The sequence below is a fragment of the Syngnathus scovelli genome, chromosome 8 (assembly GCF_024217435.2).
Source record: "Syngnathus scovelli strain Florida chromosome 8, RoL_Ssco_1.2, whole genome shotgun sequence".
Taxonomy (NCBI): domain Eukaryota; kingdom Metazoa; phylum Chordata; class Actinopteri; order Syngnathiformes; family Syngnathidae; genus Syngnathus; species Syngnathus scovelli.
The window spans coordinates 18,687,499-18,710,719 of NC_090854.1; the positions used below are offsets into that span (position 1 = coordinate 18,687,499).

Genomic DNA, 23,221 nt, shown 5'->3' on the forward strand with positions numbered 1-23,221 from the left:
AACGCCTTGGTCTTCGTGTGAGCGTGCGTGCGTGCGTGCGTGCGTGCGTGCGTGTGCGTGTGCGGGGGGGTTGTAGCTCATGCATAAACAAGATCATTTTCATAAATTAAAATTTTGCCTGCAGAATGAACATCTGGGCCCGTCTATCAAACACACACACGCATACACGCGCACACACGCGTTGTAGTGTATTATTTAGTACACGACTACTGTAGTTAAAATTAATTTTGAATCAATGTGGAATTTTGGGGCACACGTGCGTAAATTATGTTTTGAAGAAGATATTATTGGATCTTTGTTATTTTATTGGTTATTTTCAAAATAAGACATTGACATCTACTTTCAATTTGGAAATCATTTTTTGCCAATTTTCTGACGGATTTTATGGACCGAACCAGGTCCCGAATCATCATCAGTTTGGTCATTTTCTGCACAGTCAATTTGAAATCTTATCCTGTTTTGGAATCAAATGATTGACATTCAAATAATTGTTCTATATCCGATTGAGGAAAATGATGGACGGATTCCTGCAAAGAGTTGTGAGGCCTAAAGACAAAACAACGAAATGGCCATAATCGGTCCCCTTTAATACAAGTCTTTCCAAATATGAGAGGACGCGACACATTAGAAAAAGCAACAAGATGGACGCTCAAAAATAGATGTTTTTTTTTTTTTTTTTTTTGGGGGGGGGGGGGTCAAGGGTGAAATTGCATAGTTTGGCTTATTGCTGCCGGTCTGTCTGGCCGTCGCCATGCAGGGAGCTAGTTCTTCTCACGACTCGTGAAAAATGGCGTTGAGCTGATGCGAGTGTCCGTCGAAGCCCAGCAGGTTGTCTACCTGCGGGTAGACGCCCCCGCCGTAGTGGACGCCGAAGGGGTAGCTCTTGTCGTAGTCCGCCGCAGCCGCAGCCGCCGCCGCCGCCGCCGCCGCCGCCGCCTCCTGTTTGAATGACGAGAAGTTCCCGTTGACGCTGAGGGGTGGGCTGAGGGGCGGGTCGAAGGGGGGGCTGTCCGTCAGCGGGACGCCGTCAAAGTAGCCGTCCGGGTCGCCGTACGCCGGAACCTTGACCTGGCGGAAAATGTGCGAGGGCTCCATGGTGCCGTAGGGCGGGCTGGGCAGGCCCGGCGTCAGCCCGGGGCTCCGGTAGGAGAAGTGGGCCGCGTAGGGGGCGGCGCCCGGCAGCGACAGGTGGGCCGGGAGCTCAGGCGACTGCTCGGGGAGGAAAGTGCGAGGGTTCAGCTGCAGACAGCCCGCCACCAGGTTGGCGGTCGGCTGGGACAGACCTGCGCGGGAGGGACCACAGTGCAACTTTACAACAAAAACGTCCATGCGCATGCCGTGTACGAGCGCGGCGTGCGCGCGCGCGCGCGCGTGAGCGCACCTTTACAGAGCGCCTGCACAAAGGTGATGAGGTCCGGGGCTTTCCCGGAACGCAGGATCTCGCTGAGGGTCCAGATGTAGTTCTTGGCCAGGCGCAGGGTCTCGATCTTGGAGAGTTTTTGCGTCTTGGAGTAGCAGGGCACCACTTTGCGCAGACTCTCCAGGGCGTCGTTCAGACCGTGCATGCGGTTGCGCTCGCGAGCGTTCGCCTTCATACGCCGAACTTTGAACCTGCAGGGCAACAAATGCATCGACGCTTAATTCGTGGACCTAAATTGCGTTTCACTCATCCGGTGATGTGTAAGCCAATGACTTTGCTCTTCATTTGCCATGAAGGTACGTACAAAGTCGCTATGAGGATCCTCGGCCCCATCACAATTATTGATTTTTTCCCCCCAACAAATAGTGAAGCAAAGTACCGTAAATCAATGAAATGTTCGGCCTGTAATTTCTATTTTGGTGTTGTAAGCATCGGGCGTCACCTCTGCATGCGAGCCTTGGTCATCTTCTTCTTCTTGGGTCCTCGTCTCTTTGGCTTGCCGTCGCCGTCGCCCTCGCCCTCGTCCTCGTCTTCCTCCTGCTCTTGCTCTTGGTCTTGCTCTTGCTCGTCCTCGTCGTCGTCGTCCAGGAGGCGGCGCTCATCGTCCTCTTCCTCCTCGTCTCCCGTGCCGGTGCCGGTGCCGGTGCCGGTGCCGGTGCCAGTCACCGTTCCGATCCCCGCGGGGCTGCACGCCTCCTCCTGCTGAACCTCGGACTCGCCGAAATTCTGCTCCGACCTCGTCATGGCACGAGATGAAGATGAGGACGATGCTGGTTTCCGCGAGGAATACAAAGTTGGAGATTCAGTTTACAAAAAAGCAATCCAAAGTCTCATTCTCATCTCAGCAATTTCCATTTGACGAATATCAAGGGCATCTTCATGAAATGTCTCGCTCGCTCGCTCGCTCGCTCGCTCGCTCTGTAGATGTGTTTCTATCGTGATTTTCTTCAGAACTTGCAGTGATTTTTTTTGCCAAGAGGATTGAGGTCCTATACGTGAATCCCAACATTGAATATTATGCAAAAAGTATTTGTTAAGTCTTCCGAGATTTTTTACTTTGAACAAAAAGTATTTGTTAAATCTTCCGAGATTTTTTACTTTGAACAAAACATTTTTTTGGTCAAATGTTCCGAGACTTTGAATGTGTAAACATTTTCGTCTACCTTCAGTTGTATTCAAATCATCGAACCGTTTTCATTGTAAAATAAGATATATACGTATTTAAAAGATATTTCGTCTTATATTCTTGTCACACTATTTATTTTTTAATAGCATACGCAAGCACGAAAATATTGATCACTGTGAAAATAGAAACAATAATGACATGAAAGTTCACACAATTAAAAACAATTACAACAAGCGTCCAAGTGAACTTTAATTGACATTTACTCGCCATACAAAGTAGGTCCCATTTGGAGGCCAAAGTGAAAATCAATGACAAAACAAGATCGCAAACTTTAGCCGACAGTGGGACTGAAATGATTTCCAAAATCATCAATGGGAAATCTTATCGACGGACTGATTGACTTCCTTGACTTTGATCAAATAATTCCATTTGCAGCAACACGAGTCAAACTCTGCAAAAGTTGCAGTCATCCTTTCAAAGGCCAAAAATCAAGTCAACTATCGAAATAAACGAACAAACAAATAAGGGTTCTTCTATATGGCAAAGAAAACCCAAATATTTGCTTTCTCACTTCCAATTGGAATGAAAGCAACAAACATTCCTAAAGTGCTCTTTATGTCTTTTCATTTCATTTCAATCAACAGATTGCCTCGACCATATTGAACAAGTTGAAAGGAAAGGAAAGGATCGATGGTTCTTTGTTGCGTGCATGCGCGGCGGCGGCGGCGGCGGCGGCGGGCGCCTTACTTTCAATCCATTGCAATCAATCAATGATTGTTGTTTCTGACGTCATTGACGATACATCATCACATCCATAATCAATCATCATCACATCCATCCACGTACCTGTCGTTCTTGTTGCTTTGCCGTTTTTCAGAAATCACGCAACCGCGTGCGTGCGTGCGTGCGCGTGACAGCCGCTCGGAGGATTGTGTCGTGCGCGCGGAGGAGTCGCACTTTTATAGGAGTCGTGCTCGTGCTCGTGCTGGAGCTGCGCGCACGCGTGCCTATGACCCTATCCAGGCCGCGCCCTCTCTCTCGCCATATGGTGTTCACGTCATCCAAACGGCCCCGGGGATCACGTGACCCCGCTTCCGGAAATGCCCATCTGCCGCTTCACGCACGCACGCAGGCACACGCAGCAACGCCAAACCCACACCACGCAGCTCCCCAAAACGCGCATCTATCTAGGCAATGTCTGGACAAATTTGGCACCTAAATCCAGCTTTCTTTCCAACTTTGTAAAACATGGTGAAAATCCACCATCTGATTTTCACCGATTTGACATATGTACGAATGGCATCGATGTTCAAAACCGGGACGTGCGTGGAACTTTGTGGTCTTGGTGAAAGTAACGATCGACTCGATTGGCCAATAAGGTTGAACTTTCGACCAGCCAGGTGAGCTGGTCACCATGGCAACGTGCTGGTAATGAGGATGAGGGCGATCAAGCGGTTGCCAGCTAGTTACCGGGAAACCTTCAAGCACCTCACTCGCTCGCGTGCGCGCGCGCGCGCTCGCTCGCTCGCTCACCTGGATAATGTTTAACGCTGAGTCAATTTTGCGTCTTCGCTGCAAAAAGCCACTGGCACTCGCAATCTCTTGACTGGAATGCGGCGTCATGAATATTTTCGCTTTATAATAGTTACGTTTCAAAGGCGTCGCCACCACGGCCACATGAATGGAGATCAAATGACAGCGCGGGAGCACGTTCACTTGACATGCAAGGAAAATAAAAGGTTATCTGCCTATTCTTGCCCATGTTGTATGTCATTTAAAAGACGCCGTTGTGCAAGCGCGATGTAAAGATGGATTGTGTTGCGTCGTATTATCATTACGACTATTAGTGGAGTAGCAGCAGCAGCAGCAGCAGCAGCAGCAGCAGCAGCAGCAGTCATAGAAAACTGTCACCAGACTTTCTGACAAAGTGGAGCAGCGACTGAAGCGTTCATGAGCGCATGTCTCACTCGACTGGTCTTTGGCTCCGCCTGTCGGCCGACGGCTTGCATGGCAGCTAGCTGTTGAAGCAAGCTGGACGTTTGCATCGTTATGGGAAGCAGGTGAACATCAATCAACAAACGTTCACGTGGTTAACCAAATGGAAAATAACGGACATGAATTCCTCCCTCCCTCCCATCCTCCCCTTTCATTAAGATTAAGACGGAGAACCACCAGTTTTTAACGAAACGAAAATAAATGGATGCTTTCGAATGGAGAACGAATTTCTATGATTCCCCGATTTTCTTGACATGAACTAAATCCCAACCACACCAACAACCGCTTTCCCCGTTCATCTGAAATACGCAGTTGCAGCTGTAGCTGTAGCACGGCGGTTGTTCCGCTAGAGGGTGCCGTTTCGCCCTTTTGCTTTTGTGCGGGCCATTCAGGAGGAAGCGGAAGCAGGATTGTGGGACGTGAGCAAGTGTTGACGACGAAGGAGGAGGAGGAGGACAAGTCATCTCTTGCCAAATCTTCGACACTTGCGGCCGACGGACGCGACGGACTCAAGGCCAACATGAAGGTGAGCTCCGTCCCGCTCCGTTCCGCGCCGCGCCGCGTCGAGGCGACCGACAACTTTGAGCAAGTTTTGCCTAAAGTTACTTTGGAGTCCGCCCTCGGCTTCGCCACAAAAGTTGTTGGCGACGTTTTCGGAGGACGCCAACAACTTCCTCGTCGCGACGTTTGAGCTCGAACGACTCGTTTGTCGTATAAGGACGTCCGTCAGGCATTACGCTGCGCTGCGCTGCACTGGGCCGGGCTGGGCCGGGCCGGGCCGGGCCGGCAGCGTGTGCGACGTCGGTGACAGCAGGCAGCGCCCGCCAACTGCTCCAAACTTGTGTAATCGCCTGCACATAGGTTGCGCGATGACGTCAAACGTCAACACAAAGTTACGTCAGTGACACATGAGCTCACATAAGATCACGCACGCGCGCACGCACGCACGCACGCACGCTATAAGAGCCACAATGACATCCGCAGACAAAGTCATTCGTGACAGTAAATGAAAATGTCACCACCTCGAGTTGGCTGGCTGGCTGGCTGGCTGGCTGGCGTTGCACACCTTCATAGTGTTGTTCCTAAACGTTTGTAAACAAGTTAGTTCACTTGTGTCATGTTTAATGCCAAGATAAATGACTTGGCCATAGCCAGGAAACATTCCAAAGTTTTCACAACTTGTTCGTGACATTTAACTATGTCATAAAAAAGAAATAGGAGTTCATTTGACAAGTTGTTGAGGATACTCTGAAGATAGTGACGTAGTCGTTTGGAAACATTTCATGTGTTCAAAATAACTGACACCATGGAGATGTTTGCTAGCCAGCCAGCCAAACAATTTGGTGAGAAACTGGCTCGTTTGATGCGCTGACTCCAAAGGGTGGGCTTGAAAACGTTTCACATCATATCAATGTGCGCCTTTCAACGTCTTTGGCCGCGTCCAAAAGCGCTGAGTAGGGAGAGCGAGCGAGCGAGCGAGCGAGCGAGCGAGCGGACTTTCCTCTTTCCAACGACGATAACAGTGTGTGACGCATTGTTGTCAAGCATGTTTCCTGCCTGGAGGAGCTCCAACCAGGAGATCATGCCACTTTGGATGGCGCTAATACGTATCTTAGCAAACAAGCGAGAGCCACCTTATGGAAGTTGAATCATGCCGGAAAGGGACATTTTCAAATGGGACTCGAGTGTTGTGACGCCAATGTGTCTTGCTGTCGAGTCATGCGATGCCATGCGATGCGATGCGATGCGATGCGATGCTTGGAGAGGGAGGGACACTTTTCATTTGGCCAACATTTGCCTTTGAGCAACTTGTCGTTATTAATGTCGTTTACACCCCGAGGACATTCGAGTCTTTGTCTGTTTGAATGTCGTTGAGTGCTTCTGTGCTGTGCTGAGCTGAGCTGAGCTGAGCTGAGCTGAGCTGAGCTGAGGCCTTGAATTTGTTTATGAAAATCTCACACGCACACGCACGCACGCGCGCACTCCCGACAGGAAGTTGTTGTGCTGGTGGCCGTAAACACTTGTTTCCTGTTTCACACGTCCTCTTCCCAACGCATCTATTTGTGGCCGCTGCGATGGTTTTGCCGGCCGCTGGTTCAAACGGTCCCAGTGGCTTCGACGGTCTCCGTGGTCTCCAGTGGCCTCAATGTCCATGGTGGTTCACGGTGGCTTCTCTGGTTCCACTGGTCAAAGTGCTTTGCATGAGTGCCAGTGGTCTCGGTGGGGATCTGAGTAGTCCCCAGTGAGCTTCAGGATTTGAGTCGGCTCAATGCTTTCAGTGGGCTCTTTGGTTCTAATGATCCCCCCCCCCCCCCATCCATCCCAGCGGTTCGAGTGGTGCCACCCAATGATTTCAGTGGTTCCGGAGGTCTCAAAGGTTCTGGTGGTCTCAAAGCTTCCAATGGTTTGAACGGATCCAGTGGTCTCAGTCGTTCCTTCTCCTTTCAGTGCTTCTAGCGCATTTGTATCTGGATATGTCGCTTGTAACGGTTGGGGTCGTCGCTACGCTACGGTTCCGGTGTCTGACGCCTTTCCCCGTCCCCGCAGGTATGCTAGCAGCTGAAGATGTTGCCGTAGCAACCATGGAGAGTCCCGCCATCCTCCTAGACCCAGTCCTGCCTCCAGGTACTCCTCTTTCTTTCTTTCTTTCTTTCTTTCTTTCTTTCTTTCTTTCTTTCTTTCTTTCTTTCTTTCGTTCTTTCTTTCTTTCGTTCTTTCGTTCTTTCGTTCTTTCGTTCTTTCGTTCTTTCTTTCGTTCTTCCTTCCTTCCTTCCTTCCTTCCTTCCTTCCTTCCTTCCTTCCTTCCTTCCTTCCTTCCTTCCTTCCTTCCTTCCTGCCTATCAAGTTCGGTCACATGATCCACATGACTCATTGTTCCCCGTCCGGACGTCCAGATGCCAGCAGCGCCGGGCCCACGCGCAGCGCGGCCTCCCTCCGACGGCAGGCCTGGGCTAAGAGTCGGGACTCTACTTGGCAGGAAACGCAAAAGGCCCAGAACAACGCTGAACCCTTGCCAGACTGCACCGCCGAGTCCAACGGGGATCCAAAGAAAACCTCTGAAGAACCAGGTGAACGTCACACGCTGGCTGACACAGGGGGTTGTTGGCACGCTGTGTAGATGTGGCTCCTTGATCTGATTTTGGGAACATAGGCTTCTTTGGTCATGCCAATAGATTTGATTATTTGCTCATGTTGATCCATCTGGCTAATGGTATGTGCTTGGTAGTCTGCCTCAGTAGATCTTGCGCTAGGTAGATCTGCTCAAAGGATCTTGGAGATACGTAGAGCTGTTTCCCTCCAAAATAGCTCCATCTTGTTCATGACAACAGCCGCCACCTCGAAGGATTTGATTGTTTGCGCACGTTAGTGTGTCGCTAGTTGTTACGCTAAGAGCGGCCATTGCTGTGCCACTCAGATATTTCCCTGGCGGCGGCGGCGCAGTGCTTGTGGAAGGGAATGTTTTGTCTTGCGCTCTTGTTTCAACACGCAACGTGCTGACTCGAGTGCCTCGTTCTCGCCTCCCTAGCTTCATTTAGTAAATCACAAAGTATCGATTACCGTGCCAAAAGCTCAGTGGGATTCGTGTGTGTGTGTGTGTGTGTGTGTGTGTGTGTATATACACATATTTTTTGAAAGCAGCATGCGTGCATAGCGTGCTGATGTCCCTCTTGTTGCTTTTTGTAGCTTTGGCAGGACTCGCTCCCAACAAGATCACCTGTTGGCTCGACCAATGCAGGTAAGCCCTGACAAAAAAAAACAATTTTCAAAGGTGGAAAATACAAATTGGTTGAGCAATAGAAGAATGCAGTGAGCAAAAGGAGAGTCGTCGCCCCCTACTGTAGCGGAGGTGTTGACGCGGGAATGTTGCAACTGGCCCACACTCATTCTTTTTCCACTCACGCTTCAAGATGTGTGCTAGCAGCCTGCATATGCAGTACACGCACACACAAGCGCACACACACGCACGCACGCACGCACGCTCTAGCCTGTCAAAGACACAAGAAAGAAAGTCAACAAAGGAGGAGTTGCTTCTTCTATTGCTGAGTCAACATTTATCACACGCACAGAGGAGTCACCCGTTGCCACGGTAACTGCCGCGGGGCCCAACACGGTCGGTCGGTCGGTCGGTCGGTCGGTCGTCGGGCGGTTGGAGGACGTGTGAATGCGGCGGCTGCGCCAGGTTACGCAAGCTTTTAGAGTGCGCGTGAATTTGTGTGAACGCCAGTGTCTGCATAGTCAGAGTGTGGGTGTGAATATGTGCATCAATAAGTGTGTGTGTGTGTGTGGGGGGAGGGGGGGGAAAATGTGTCAATGTGTTCTTGTGAATGTGTGAGAGCAAAAAGTTTGAGTGTACTTTTGTGTGTGAGTGTAATCGTTGATGGAGGAATCACAATGTCTGTAAATGGAACTGTTTTTGGTGTGTGTGTGTGTGTGTGTGTGGGTGTGTGTGTGTGTGTGTGCGTGCGTGCGTGCGTGCGTGGGTTTGCATTCATGTTTCATAGTGTGTACATGAATGGATCATAGTGTGTACGTGTGCTTTTGCTGGCATCCTCCTGTGTGCCATATGTGTCCATGTAGATATGTGTGCCAGTAAACGTGTACATATTTGTTTGCATACATGTGAGAAAGTATGTGCGTGCGTGCGTGCGTGCGTGGATGGCGAGCGTGAAGTTTGTCCCATTGATAAGAGCGTCGACTTGCATAAGCGTGTCTGGCTGCCACTAGCTCAGTCGCCAAGCAGCGAGTCAATCGAGTTGCGTCCAGTCCAGTCCAGTACAGTCCGGTGTAGTTGGCTCCGGTCCGCTCCGGTCCAGTTTAGTCAACATCGCTGACAGGCACGTAACCTGCTGGACAGGTAAGTCTGGATCAGCTGGCATACACCAGCATGCGTTAGGAAGTTAGCATCATGCAATCAATTCCAAAGCCACTGAAAGGAGCTAGCCTAGCCTAGCCTAGCCTAGCCCAGCTGCTTTACTTTTTAGATAACCCTGTTGTGTGTGTTTGTGTAAACACACATGGATCATAGCATGTGTGTGTGTCTTTGTGTGAATTGTCATTTTTTTCTGGCACTCCACCATGTTGCTTTTCTTCTTGTGCTTGTTAGAACGCCGCTGGGAGCGTCGCTGGAGGATCAGAGCGCACCTGCGGGCAAAGGTAAGCGCTGTCTCTGCTCAAGAGCAACCAGTTGACAAAAAGGATTGAGGCCGGCGTTTGTCACTGGCCCACAGGGGCGGCGAGGAACGGCTGCAGCTTCGAAGATGACCTTTTGCTGGGAGATGACGGTCAGTAGGGCGCCGGCCAAACGCGAGCACACTCGGCGGGCGGGCGGGCGGGCGGTTGGCCGAGCGGGCGAGTGGGCGAGCGGCTGCCAGTAGCGCTGTAGCGCTGGCCGGCCGGCAAAAGTCATGTTGCTTTGAGGCCAGGTGCACATCCTCAAGGGTTGCTGGGCAGGTAGCAATCAAATCAAGCGACTGTCAAGTCACGTGAGAACGAGCCTCGACAGGCTGAAAAGAAAACAATTTCATCTTCTCAAATAGGATGTGGCTTTGTCCGTATCTTCACTCCACGTCGCAGGACCTTCAAACGTTACACCGCACGAGTCAGTCGTGGCTCCTGAATCGGAGTCCATTCATTTTGAACGGAAAAGTCATCGATCCGATCAATCGACGGCTATTCGAACGACTTCATGGAAATGTTTCACTGAGAAGGGTCCAGATCCAAGCGATTCAAATCGGCCTCTCAAACGGTGAATATTCTCCGATCCGACTTGGTAAGCGGACAGAATGGTATCGCACGCTATGGGCTGGAGGCAATCATCTTGTGTCTGAATCTTATATCAAAGTTGCTCTTGTGTGGAATCCAAATAGCCGAAGTGGATGGCAATTGGAACCAATCGGAATCGTCATAGCGCTCGCATCAAGCCTCGAATGATTCCGTCCCCGTTGGAGTCGTTTTCATATGGCTGTGACTCAAGTGTGATTGTTGACGTCTTTTTCTTCTTTTTTTTTTGTTGCCATTGCAGCCAACCAACTTGAGTGCGTCAACAAGAAGACTGGATCCTGGTGAGTCGAGGGCTCTGTCTTTGTTGTCGCGGTCTCCTCGGTGCCACCGGCTCGGCTCGGCTCACTTCCCGTCCCGTCCGTTCCTTCCTTCCTTCCTTCCTTCCTTCCTCGGGGCTTCTTCGTGGCAGTCTGGCCGCCGATCGCAAGAGGACTCAGTACAAAGAAAAAGCCCCAAGTATGAACTCCACCGGCTCCGGAAAGAGCAGCACCGTGTCCAGGTTGGTCCCTTAGCGACTTGTGCCACCTACTGGCCCGGAGTTGGCGGTGCGCTCGCGCCCTGCTGCCCCTATCGGTCGGTTGGATGGGTGGCTTTGTTTCCATTCCAAGGTGGCGGACAATTGACTTTTCTTGACAATTTTTTAAAAAAGACCTGCTTTCTTGATTTGCCGTTACTGAAAACATCCAACTTTTCATCCGCAGCGTGTCGGAGCTGCTGGACCTGTACGAGGAGGACCCGGAGGAGATCCTGCTCAATTTGGGATTCGGGAGGGACGAGCCCGACATGTCCTCCAAGATCCCCTCGCGCTTCTTCAACAAGTCGTCGGCGGCGCGCGGCATCGACATCAAGGTTGTAGCGCCCGATCCAAACGAGCTAACGTAGCGTAGCCTGATTTTGTACGGCTGGATGCGACGATGTGTGCTCGCTCGCAGGTCTACCTGGGAGCTCAGCTCCAGCGGATGGAGGTGGAGAACCCCAACTACGCTCTGACAAGTCAGTGCTCGCTCACCACAGTCGCTGGGCTTGTTTCACTCTGTGGCTTAGCATTAGCTTGGGCGTCCGTTCGGGATTGATTCCGGTTGCCGGATCGGCAGCACCCGCACACCACAAAGATGTGTTTGTGTGCCTGCCTGCCTGCCTGCCTGCCTGCCTGCCTGCCTGCCTGCCTGCCTGCCTGCCTGCCTGCCGGCCTGCCTGCCTGCCTGCCTGCCTGCCTGCCTGCCTGCCTGCCTGCATGTGCCTGCCTGCCTGCCTGCCTGCCTGCCTGCCTGCCTGCCTGCCTGCCTGCCTGCCTGCCTGCCTGCCTGCCTGCCTGCCTGCCTGCCTGCCTGCCTGCCTGCCTGCCTGCCTGCCTGCCTGCCTGCCTGCCTGCCTGCCTGCCTGCCTGCCTGCCTGCCTGCCTGCCTGCCTGCTTGCCTGCCTGCCTGCCTGCGTGGCTGCCTGCCTGCGTGGCTGCCTGCCTGCCTGCCTGCTTCCCTCTCTCCCTCACGCTCGCTCGATCGCTCCCTCCCTCGCTCGATGGCTCTGTCTCCTCACTATTGTGCTCTCCGCCACACTCACAAAGTCCAAAAGACACACTCACATTGTCATGCGTCACACGCATTCGTGCGCACACAGGCACACGCACGTCCGGCGTGATGTTTCCAAGATGGCCGTCTTTATTTAGACGTGAATGTCTGGGCCGTTAAACACGCTGCTGACAAAGTGGCCCTCTTGTCAAAGGAAGTCGCCGTTTGTCTTCCGGGACATTCTGTTTTCCCGGGATGGGATGCTTGCGTAACGCCAGCCCCGCGCTGGGAACCGACAACGTGTTGTTCTCCGTGCCACGCGAAGCAGCGGAGTCGGACGTGCGCTCCGACCGCTTGCTCGGTCAAGGCAACTGGCCGGCCCGGCGCGCAACACGCACATTTGCTACGCTTCCTTAAATAGGGCGCAGCGGTGCTGGGCTCGCAGCCCGGCGCTAGGCTCGCCCCGGCCCGTTCACTGGCTTTTGGTGGCCCTCCAAGAAAAGACAGAAGCTCTTGATGCTTTGCAGCGCAAGTACATTCTGTTCTTCTATTTTTAAACCCCGTTTTTTTAGCTGCGAGAAAAATGTCCGAGCCTGACGGGCTTTCCGCCGCAGACGTGGAGTTTGAGTCGAATGTCGCTAGCGTTTGATGGCGTGTGTGCGCCCGCGCGCGCGTCCGCCAGGTCGCTTCCGTCAGATTGAGGTGTTGACCACGGTGGCCAATCAGTTCATCCAGCTTTACGGTCACGTGTCCGGTCAGCCCGTCCAGAACGTCGGCGATCAAGGTAACCGCGGCGACAAGGTTTGTTTCTGCTTTCCCTTGGGCGACGGCCTTTTCCCTATTGACTCAGGAGGCGGAGGAGAGGCCGGCAAGGAGCGGTCGCCGCCGTCGCTTTTCCAGAGGAGGAAATCTGCTCTGAACGTGGCCGACCGTCTGAAGAAGAGCCTGAGCAGGCACAACCTGTCGGCGGCCGAGGAAGCGGCGCCCGCCGACGCGCCGGCGCCCACCGCTGACACCGACGAGCACGTGTGCAAGAAGGACAGCCGCTCGCTGGCCACCGTCGCCGAAGAAGGCGACAAGGAACAGCCCGCGAGGTACCGCCGGTGAGCGCGCACACGCGTGGCGGTCGCCGCTCGTGGCCCTTTGCGTCTCCATGCTTGGCCGTCTCCAAAAGAGTAGAAGCCATGTCACAAGCTGCTTTTACCTTCTAGCCTAAACGGCGAGCCCGAGCCTGATCCGACAGCGGCGGCGGCGGATGGGAGCGTGCTTGAGCCGCGGGCCCCCGAGAAGGCGGCGGCGCCCCAGCTCGCTCACTTGCGCACAGAGAACGCCGCCGACTCCTTCGACATGGAGGAGGTACGTCTGGCCTTGTTTTGCACTCTCCTGGTTGCTTTCCTCCTCCTCCTCCTCCTCCTCCTCCTCCTCCTCCTTCCTTCCCAAGCCGTGTACATTTGTTTTTCAACTTTACTGTTGTTCTTTGTTTTGCGTTTCTTCTGCCATGGTAAAGCCAGCCGTGTCTCCTCAGATTCAGAGCAACGAAGACGAAGCTCTTCTGGCCAGATCGTCCCGAAGCTCAGGTGAGAACTCGCATTTCTTCTTCCTTTTTCGGCAAGAAGACGGACGGTCCCCGCGTGGCTGTTTGATTTCACTTTCTGGCTTCGGAGGAAATTTCCATTCAGCCGCTGAAGGTCTGGCTTACGTAAGCCAACGGCTGTTAACGGGTGGCGCGGGTCCGCTTGCGCGAGAGCGGCCCCCGGAGGAGGAAGGCGGCACCGCCTCTGCGTTCGTTCAGGCCGCGCTCACGCACGCCGCTTTTTGCCAGCAGACCTGCTGCGGACGGTGAGCCAGCAGTCGGACAGCAGCGGCTTCGCCGAGGAGACGTCGTCGCTGGACGCCGCCGCCGCCGCCAACCTCAAGGTGGACGAGCGACCGGCAAAAACCTGCAGCACGTGTGGATAAATGTGTGAAAAAGGGCCATTTTTCTGAACGGGTTTGTTCAGGTTCAGGAGAGCAGTGACAGCTGCGACAGTGAAACCACGGTGACATCGCACCCCTCGCTGGACGCGGCCACGCCCATCTCTCTCAAACAATTGGCGGTCGACTTGCCCGACGCGCGAGCCGACGAGTCGGAACCCACTCGCGGCGCCGGCCAGGAAAACGCGAATGCCCACCGGGAAGGGGAAGACCACCAGCCGCCGCCGCTGCTGCAGTACAAGGCCCACCAGCTCCCCAAGACCCTCGCGGCGGGAGGGGAAGCGCCAGAACCTTCTCAAGAAAAGAACCCGCCCCCATCGGATCTGCTGCACTCAGATCCGCCCGTCTTGAAACCGCCATTCTCAGGACCGCCGACTGTGGAACCACCGACCTCGGAACCGCCGCCCTCTGATCCATTGATCTCGGAACCGTCGCCCTCTGATCCATCGACCTCGGAACCGCCGCACTCTGATCCATCGACCTCGGAGCCGCCACCCTCTGATCCGTTGACCTCGGAACCGCTGCCCTTTGATCCGTTGACCTCGGAACTGCCGCCTTCTAACCCGCCGCCTTCTAATCCGCTGACCTCGGAACCGCCGTCTTCAGATCCACCGCCGTCTTCAGATCCACCGCCCTCCGAACCGTCCTCAGATCTGCCCACCCGGGAAGCATCCTCAGAGCCGCCCACCTCGGAACCGCCGTCTTCAGATCCACCGCCATCTTCAGATCCACCGCCCTCCGAACCGTCCTCAGATCTGCCCACCCGGGAAGCATCCTCAGAGCCGCCCACCTCAGACCCGCCGACTTTGGAAGCGCCGCCGACAAATTCCCCCCGGCATCGGCCATCCCAGGCCGATCCCTTGGGTCCTCAAGCTCCGCCTCCCTCGGGCCATCCTTTCCATCTCCCCGCCTCAGACTCCCCCGTCCTGCGCGCGCTGATGCGCGTCAAGGAGCGTTTGGGCGAGGCGGGTCCGCATTTGAGCCGAAGCCGTCATCGAGGCGGTCTTCCCTTGCAAAGGTCCTCCTCTCTCCCGTCCTCGCTGCTGTCCCCCACCAGGGTGGTGTCGTCGGTGGAGATCCAGTTAGGGCAGCGGGGCCGCCGGGCCTTTTGTAGCCAGCCCCGCTACGCTTTCCGCTACAGCCAGGAGCCCTGCGCCGACTCGCCCACCTGCATCTCCACCCTAGTTATCCCCAAACTTCCCGAGTCCGGCGAGCCACGTGTTCCGGTGCGCTCGCCCCGCTCGCTGAGAAGTGCCAGCCCCCCCACCGAGTGGCCCTGGATCACCCAGAGCGTCCCCGATCTATCCTCCGCTCAGGAGCTGTTTGGACACTACGGGCAGGGCAGGACCCCCGTCCTCTCCCCGAGCCCTAGCCCCAGAGCAGGGAGCCCGTTGTCCGCCCCCCCTGTGGACCAGTCCCTTCTGTACCCCTACGGCAGCCTCCCCAACCTCCTCCAGCAGTCGTTTCCTTTGGGTGGAGCGCCCCACTACGCCAGCCTGTGGAACGTCCCTCTGGGAAGTCCCCCCATTGCGCAGCACCACTACCACACGGCGTACCATTCGCTTCCCCAGAGCCCGCCCTACCCGGGTTACCGGCAGGCTTACCAGCAGCTCAGCCCCTGGTCTCACAGCCTCGGGAACGGCTTTCATCCGGGTCAGAGTCCCCACCCGGCTAGCCCCTACTCGGGTCACGTCGGCCAGAACCGCAGTTCCCACCCCGGAGTTGGCGACAGCCCTCATCTGGCTCATAGTCACGGTCACAACCCCTACCCGGGTGTCGGCCCGGGCCCCTATCCGGGCCATACCGTGGCTCACGGCCCCCACCCTGCTCTCGCCCCGGGTTACGGCTCGCACGCGGGTCATATTCTGGCTCACGACCTCCACCCGGGTCTCGGTCCCGGTTACGGCTCGCACACAGGTCATATTCCAGCTCACGACCTCCACCCGGGTCTCGGTCCCGGTTACGGCTCGCACACGGGTCATATTCCGGCTCGCGACCTCCACCCGGGTCTCGGCGCCGGTTACGGCTTGAACCCGGCTCACAATCTGGCTCACGACCCCCGTCTGGGTCCGGGGTACGGCTTGCGCTCGGGCTCGAGTCCGGCTTCCGGTCAGGTCTTGTCCGGCACGGAGATGGAGCTGAGGAGGGTTCTTCATGACATAAGGGGGACCGTTCACACTCTCAACCAGGTTGGTTGGTGCTCCGATGTGATTGGTCACTTTTTGTGCTCAAGCCCAGGAAAGCGTAGGCTGAATTTCTGCAGCAAGTGTATTTGAAAGTTGGAAAGGGATTTATTTATTGATTTGTTGTGGCGGATTTGTTGGCAAGGCTTGTATTGAGCTTGACTTCCTTTTCCAAGCTTTTCTCTTTTCTCGGCAGCGCGCCGATGCCTCGGATGCGGGTCCCCGAGCTTCCCGTCGACAGGTCAGCGCCCTTCCGCGCCCCTTTGCACGTTTCTGCCCCTCACCTTTTAACCTTTGCCCTCCAGGCCCTGGACGAGCTCCGACGGAAGCGGCGCAGCCTGGCCGCCTTCCGGGCACAGATGGGCGAGCTGGAGCTGTCCGTGATCCGCCAGCAGGCGCTGGTCTACAAACACCTGAGCCCCGCTGACAGGTGCGCTAATGGCTAGCCTTAGCCTCCATGTGTGTTTGTGTGTGCGTGTGGGCGCATGTGGCAATGTGTACCTATGTGCTTGTTTGTTGATATGTGTGTGTTTGCCTGTATTGTGAAAGGGCCATTCTGTGCGGGCGGGCGGGCGGGCGCACGTATGTTTGTGCGTGTCCTCGTGCTTGACCCTCTGTGTGCGCAGGCTGGAGGCGGAGCAGCTGGAGTCGCTACGTTCGTCCGTCAGAGAGGAACTGCTGGAGTTGGAACAGCGGCTGGACGACAAAGTGATGGAGCTGACGGAAGAGGCGGGGCCATGCCAGGTAAGCAGACACTCGGCCTAGCGCCGCGCCAGCGACTAAGCGGCTCCTCCCCCTCGGCAGGACGCGGACCGGGCGGCGGCCAGCTCGGCGCTCGGAGCCGTGGAGCCGGTCAGTCGAGCACGTTGCACTTGCCCGACGCTGAATTTGCGTTAGGCAGCACCCACGCACGAACGTTAAAGCTAACCATGCTAAGGTGTGCTTGCGCAGGTGTCAGCACTCCTGAGGGAGCAGTTCATCCTCCAATCGGAGCTGAGCTACGATGAGCGCGCCTCCGCGGCCGGCCGGGCCGCCTCGCCCCGTCGGCCCTCGACGCCGGGGGCGGATCCGGTTTGCGACCCGCACAAGCCCGCCGTGTACCGGGCGTCCGTCGATATCACCCCGACGCCGCCCCCTCGCCCCAACAGGCAGCCGGACCGGGACCGGCTCCAGGAGGATGAGGGAGAGAGCAGCAAAGAGGAGGGACCGCACGAGGCCCTGGGCGACGACAACGACTTGAACCGGCTCGTTATGGAGGTAAACGCGCTGAGGTCAAAGGGCAACGTGGATGGAAAATACTCCCCCAGTCATTCACATCTTTTCATCATTATCATTCATGAAGCTCCAATTGGCGGGGGTCATATTTGGGGGGGAAAGGAGTCCAACACAAAATAACAAAGGAATGGAATGGAAAAATAGTTTCCATATTTAAAGAGTGCCCAACTTGTAAAATGTCGCATTGGATAAGCATTATTTGTCCTGCAAGTTGGACTTCTTTCCACCCCCCTCCCACTCGTTTTGTGACGCCGTGGCCTCGTTGTGCTTCAGATCGGTGAGAGCGGCCTGCAGGAAGTGCGGCGGCCGCCGCAGATGTCGGAGGAGCCCTCGCCACCCGGCCGGAGCCTCTAGCCCGCCACGTCCGGACACTGCGGAAGAGCAACACTGAATGTCGAGCACACTGCGCTTGGGCCAGAAACTACGCTGATAGCAAAAGCAGCGGCCGCAAGCGAGGGAAGCGCTTGCACCTTTCCTCTCTTCTCTTCTCCTCTCCTCTCCTCTCCGTGCCTTTATTTTGCTTTGTTTGCTAGTCTAGCCGCTACCAAACCCCGCCAACACTAACCGAGAGCGGAAGGATGAAACCTAAGAGCCAGGACTAGCAAAAAGGCATGTCGGCCGCTACTGTCGGTAACCCTGGACTACTCGACGAGACTCGTAGCAGAAAATTGGATCTGTAAACAGAACCGGGCCCTGTAAAAAAAAACAGAGTAGGTATTGTGGAAGCTAGGGCTACAATCACTAGGGATCAGCAAAGACATGATAAGAAAATTGGACCGGGACCAGGAGGCCAGAAGCCAGGACCGGTCAGACCTACATCCAAGAGCAGCACTCCAACGGCACCTTTTTGTTTTTGGATCAACTCCTCACCACGGTGTCACGCAACAACGCCAGCGATGAGTGTGGCATTTGTGCCAATGTAAGATTGTGAGAGAGAGAGAGAGAGAGAAGCCACTGAGATTTTGCTCAGCATATGACATCATGCGTGCGAGACAGAGACATTGCTTGAGAGAGTGATTTTGTGAGCGCGCGTGCAAGCACATGTCTGCACAAAGTTGACGTTTACACGACCACCGTCGTCATGCTTGAGAAAAGAAAGGAATGGGCTCGTTAGCATTAGCGGCAGTTAACCAATTTAGCTGGAGCGGGGACACGTTAGCGGCTAGGCAGCTACGCGTCAACGCAAACGTTGCTAATCTTTTGTGCTCAAATGCGACATGTTAGCCACCCGAGTTGAGAAGACATTGAGCAAAGCGTTTTAGCAGGTTAGCTCGCCTGCATACAAAGTCATGAGCTAATTGAGCTACTTATCGACGCCGCTGGTTTCAGAAGCAAAGAGTCGGGAGAAAAGTTGTGTGTTAGCCAACGTGCTAACCGATTAGCATCATTATCCGCTTGGCCATTTCTGAGCCATTTGGTACACACTGTAAGCACAGACGCTGTTAGTGATGGAAATGTGGCAGGTCCGAATGGGCTCGAGGGCTTGTTGTGCAAGTTGTCACGTTTGATTGAGGCTGAGCAAGCGCTCAGTATTCAACCATTTTCACAGGGGTCAGGCTAACACTGAATGCCACCGCGTGTCCATCTCCTCTAGGGATTGATAATCAATGATTTTTAAATCCGCTGTGGAGTCATTGCAACGCGACGTACGACTTCACCGGTCCTTCACTTTGTGTGTTTCTTTTCCATATTTGTCAATCACACTCGTGGAAGTTGCGCCTTAATGCAGGGAGGGCTCACTCGCTAGAAATACGAAGAATAAAACAGATGTATTTATTTTCATTACAACTGGCTGCTGATTCTTCTTTCTGCTTTGCGTTACGTGAGCGTCGGGCAAACAGTGAGGTGACCTTTGGCGAGTTTGCTCGAGGCCGGCCAGGTTAAACCGGGACGATGGCAGCGCAGCGGGGGCTTCGAGGGTCGGTCACGTCTCGTAGCTCCTGGAGCAGCGAGACCACGTACCTTATGAAAACGGACGAGAATGAAGTCAGGCTTCGCTCCAAACTCCATCCTATTGGCCAAAACAAAGGCAGCTTGCCCTATGAATTTCACTCACTCACTCACTCACTCACTCACTCACTCACTCACTCACTCACTCACTCACTCACTCACTCACTCACAAGCCTCCTGCTTTCCGCAAAATCAGTCGATTGGAACAAGCTGGGCCATAAATGTAAGTTCATCAAGCGAGCCGAGCGGCTCGACGTGCCAAACGAACCAATGGGGCGACGTGACGCCAGGCCTTTGATAGGGGTGAGCGGATCCCCAAGCGGCCATCGCGCCCGGCCTGCGAGACCAAGAGAATTCAAGCGCTTGATTTGCACGGGAGCGTCGGCACGCCGGACGTTGACCGTCCCTCAGCGCGCGCCAAGACGCTCGGCAACTTCTGTTAATGTTCACTGCCCAGGGGCGTGTTGTACAATCGGTGACCCGCCAGTACGCCGGGTTAGTTACCTCTCTTTGAGGACCTTCTGGAAGCTTCCGGACCCGCTTTGACCCCAGTCGCCGTCGCTCGCTGGACTCCAGCGATGCGACTTCAGGAAAGCGGCACGGCCAAATAAGACACGTGAACGCGGCGGCGGTGGCTTGGCAAAGCGCGTGGGGAAGCGTGTGTCCTCATGCGTATTGATTTGTCCTGCTTGCGTAACCCCGCTCGGGTGTATCTTGAGGACACGGCATTCCGGATCGAACGGGTCCGGCTCGCCACCCCCGCACCTGGCCTGATCCTATAAATGGCCCGGGGAGCCGTGGAGTCGCCACCTCCGGTCTCGCTCACTCCTGTCAGGCCGTCATGAAGATTGCGCTCGCCACCGTCCTGTGCCTTTGCTTGGCCTCGGCGCGGGCCGACCAGTAAGTCCGCCTTTGCATTTGAAGCATTGCCGAGTATGGCCGGAGGAAATTGTGCCACAGATTGACTTGGTTTGACACCTGCGTGACGCCTCTTTCCTTTCCTTTCTTTTCTTTTCCCGCAGCCACGATGGCCATTCAGGTGAGTGAGCCCCAACCTGCGCTTTCTCCTTCTTCATCATCATCTCCAAGTTCCCCAACGCGACTCGTGCGCCGTTAGTGACGCTGTCCCAGGAGACGGCGGGCTGGGCTCGGGTGGCGCGCTTCCGTTTTGTAGGCACAAATGCCTCGTCCCGACGTGCTCGGCGCTAACACAAGCACGTCTCTCTCTCTCTCTCTCTCTCTCTCTCTCTCTCTCTCTCTCTCTCTCTCTCTCTCTCTCTCTCTCTCTCGCTCTCTCTCTCGCTCTCTCTCTCGCTCTCTCTCTCTCGGCATGTCGCGCAGACGCCCCGGACCGCTGTCTGGGCCTGGAGATGGACGCGGTGACGGTCAGCGAGGAGGGCATGCCTTTCTTCTTCAAAGGCCACTACGTGTTCAAGGGTTTCCACGGCAAAGCGGAGCTGCTCAACGGATCTTTCCCCGAGCTGGAAGATCCCAACCACCCTCTGGACCACCTGGATGCCGCTTTCCGGATGCACTTTGAGAACGCCTCTGACCACGACCACCTCTACTTCTTTGTGGTACGCACGCACACGAGCGCTCGTTTGGAGTCGCGCCTGGCTGGCTGGCTGGCTGGCTGGCTGGCTGGCTGGCTGGCTGGCTGGCTGGCTGGCTGGCTGGCTGGCAGGCTGGCTGGCTGGCTGGCTGGCTGGCTGGCCGGCTGGCTGGCTGGCTGGCTGGCTGGCTGGCTGGCTGGCTGGCGCTGAGCCCGCCTTTGTTTCTATCCAGAACGACAAAGTGTTTGCCTACTACAAGCACAAGTTGGAGGAGGGCTTCCCCAAGACCATCCCCGAAGTGTTCCCGGGCATCCCGGACCACCTGGACGCCGCTGTGGTATGTCCCAAGCCGGACTGCGATGAGGACGAAGTCATCTTCTTCAAAGGTTGGTTCTCGCAAAGACGACATAAGCCCCCCCCCCATCCCCCCTCCTGACCCCCCCTCCTCCGACAGAGCACGAAATCTACCACTACCACATGGGCAACAAGGCAGTGGAACACAGAGAGTTTAAGACCATGCCCAACTGCACGTCGGCCTTCCGCTACATGGAGCACTACTACTGCTTCCACGGACACCAGTTCTCCAAATTTGATCCCAAGACTGGAGAGGTCCACGGTAGATACCCCAAGGAGGCCCGCGACTTCTTCATGAAGTGCTCCAACTACAGTAAGTGCGTCAGCGCTGAGACTCGCTCGGAAGTTTCGCTTCTCTCAATGTTGTGCGTGGCAGGCGAGGAAACCGACATGGTGGAGCGAGAGCGATGCAGCCATGTTCACCTGGATGCCATCACCTCTGACAATGCGGGCAACTTGTACGCCTTCAGAGGTGAGAGAGAGAGAGAGAGAGAGAGAGAAAGGATGGAAGCGGCGCGGTGACTGAGGCGGCTGGCGGCCCTCCTTTGCCCAGGTCACCATTTCCTGCAGAGAGACGGCAACAACGACATGGTGAAGGCTGACACCATCGAAGCGTCTTTCAAAGAACTTCACAGCGAGGTGGATGCCGTCTTCTCCTACGAGGACCAGCTGTACATGATGAAGGTTTGCCCCGCTTGCCGCCCGTCTCGGGACCGACCAGACCGCCGACGGTAACGTCGCGTCTCCTTGTGCGCAGGACGACCAAGTGTATCTGTACAAGGTCAGCGAGCCGCACACCCTCAGCGAAGGTTACCCTAAAACCGTCAAGGAGGTTCTGGGTCTGGAGGGCCCCATTGACGCCGCCTTTGTCTGCGGGAATGAGCACATTGCTCACGTTATCAAAGGTCGTTTTGAAAAGCACTTCCTTCCTTCCTTCCTTCCTTCCTTCCTTCCTTCCTTCCTTCCTTCCTTCCTTCCTTCCTTCCTGCATTCCTTCCTTCCTTCCTTCCTTCCTTCCTCCCTCCCTCCCAATATCACCTTTGGTCTCTGACGTCAACATCCCCATCGCCTTTGTCTTTTCAGGCGACCACATCTACGATGTGGACCTGGCGAAAACACCTCACGAGGCCACCAACGAGCGTGCGTTGACTTTGATCACAAAGGTGGACGCTGCCATGTGCGACCCCCACGGCGTGCGCGTGATCGTCGGAAACCATTTCTACCACTTTGATGACATCCAGCTCTTTGTGGCCGGACGCGCCATCCCGGAGCAGCATCGAGTGTCCATGGACTTGTTTGGCTGCGACCACTAGTGGCCACCCCCTGGGCGACTTGGCTCTAGCTTTGGACTGGCAAATCTGTCAGAGGCAGACTAGTTAGTGTGTGATTTTCTACACTGCTGTTGTCAATAAATGTGAGCAGAAGCACTCTGCTTCTTGTCTTTGCTCCGGATGGATGGATGGATGGATGGATGGATGGATGGATGGATGGATGGATGGATGGATGGATGGATGGATGGATGGATGGATGGATGGATGGATGGATGGATGGATGGATGGATGGACGGATGGATGGATGGACGGATGGACGGATGGACGGACGGAAGGACGGATGGATGGATGGATGGACGGACGGATGGGCTTCCACTCAACCATTTCCACAGTCTCAACATGTGTGTGTGTGGCCAGTGTCCAAGAGAGTGGCAGGTAAATGTTAGCAGATGGTCTCGGCCACCGCCCCTATGGACCGGTGACCGCCAAAACTACTCCCGCACATGTGACCTTAATGCCCCCCCCCCATCAAACTGACAGCACACCACACCACACACACTCAAGCAGACAAAAGTTGAACTGTGTGTGTGCGTGTGTGTGGCCAGTGTCCAAGAGCGTGGCAGGTAAATGTGGCTCCGCTTAGCAGATGGTCCCGGCCGCTGCCCCTATGGACCGGTGACCGCCAAAATGCCCCCCATCAAATTGATAGCCCACTCACACACACACACACACACTCAAGCATAAAAACAATGAACGGTCTTTGTGTGTAAGTGTGTCTGTGAGCTCTTGTATTATTTTATTTGAGAATAATTGTCAATTTTGGCTATGTGA

General features: G+C 55.1%; 3 protein-coding genes and 1 long non-coding RNA gene across 5 annotated transcripts; 2 read left to right on the forward strand and 2 right to left on the reverse strand.

Moving 5' to 3' along the window:
• Positions 1 to 566: 566 nt before the first annotated feature.
• On the reverse strand, positions 567 to 3,516 carry neurod1 (neuronal differentiation 1). Its single transcript, XM_049728362.1, has 4 exons — positions 3,393 to 3,516; positions 1,863 to 2,190; positions 1,382 to 1,611; positions 567 to 1,283 (listed from the first exon to the last, which is right to left on the reverse strand). Exons 2-4 carry the CDS (start codon positions 2,162 to 2,164, stop codon positions 772 to 774), a joined length of 1,044 nt encoding a protein of 347 aa, XP_049584319.1. The 5' UTR covers positions 2,165 to 2,190; positions 3,393 to 3,516; the 3' UTR covers positions 567 to 771.
• A 1,385-nt stretch (positions 3,517 to 4,901) lies between these two features.
• Positions 4,902 to 19,050, forward strand: itprid2 (ITPR interacting domain containing 2). Of its 2 annotated transcripts, XM_049728301.1 has the most exons (22): positions 4,902 to 5,067; positions 7,089 to 7,166; positions 7,436 to 7,609; positions 8,226 to 8,277; positions 9,646 to 9,695; positions 9,770 to 9,823; positions 10,564 to 10,603; positions 10,732 to 10,821; positions 11,024 to 11,171; positions 11,255 to 11,315; positions 12,513 to 12,614; positions 12,681 to 12,933; positions 13,042 to 13,186; positions 13,356 to 13,407; positions 13,653 to 13,747; positions 13,831 to 15,993; positions 16,184 to 16,228; positions 16,293 to 16,417; positions 16,614 to 16,731; positions 16,792 to 16,839; positions 16,939 to 17,244; positions 17,536 to 19,050. In XM_049728301.1, the coding sequence occupies exons 2-22, from the start codon at positions 7,091 to 7,093 to the stop codon at positions 17,614 to 17,616; spliced, it is 4,278 nt and encodes a 1,425-aa protein (XP_049584258.1). In that variant the 5' UTR covers positions 4,902 to 5,067; positions 7,089 to 7,090; the 3' UTR covers positions 17,617 to 19,050. The 2 variants fall into 2 exon arrangements, with proteins under 2 accessions (XP_049584258.1, XP_049584259.1); XM_049728302.1 differs by lacking the exon at positions 16,792 to 16,839.
• Positions 18,235 to 19,852, reverse strand: LOC125973838 (uncharacterized). Its single transcript, XR_007483302.2, has 2 exons — positions 19,717 to 19,852; positions 18,235 to 19,224 (listed from the first exon to the last, which is right to left on the reverse strand). It is a non-coding gene; the product is annotated as an uncharacterized lncRNA (long non-coding RNA).
• A 125-nt stretch (positions 19,853 to 19,977) lies between these two features.
• hpxa (hemopexin a) lies at positions 19,978 to 22,546 on the forward strand. The gene is made up of 9 exons (XM_049728360.1): positions 19,978 to 20,112; positions 20,235 to 20,251; positions 20,554 to 20,789; positions 20,998 to 21,151; positions 21,220 to 21,432; positions 21,496 to 21,591; positions 21,673 to 21,803; positions 21,877 to 22,024; positions 22,203 to 22,546. The coding sequence occupies exons 1-9, from the start codon at positions 20,054 to 20,056 to the stop codon at positions 22,430 to 22,432; spliced, it is 1,284 nt and encodes a 427-aa protein (XP_049584317.1). The 5' UTR covers positions 19,978 to 20,053; the 3' UTR covers positions 22,433 to 22,546.
• The last annotated feature ends 675 nt before the right edge of the window (positions 22,547 to 23,221 follow it).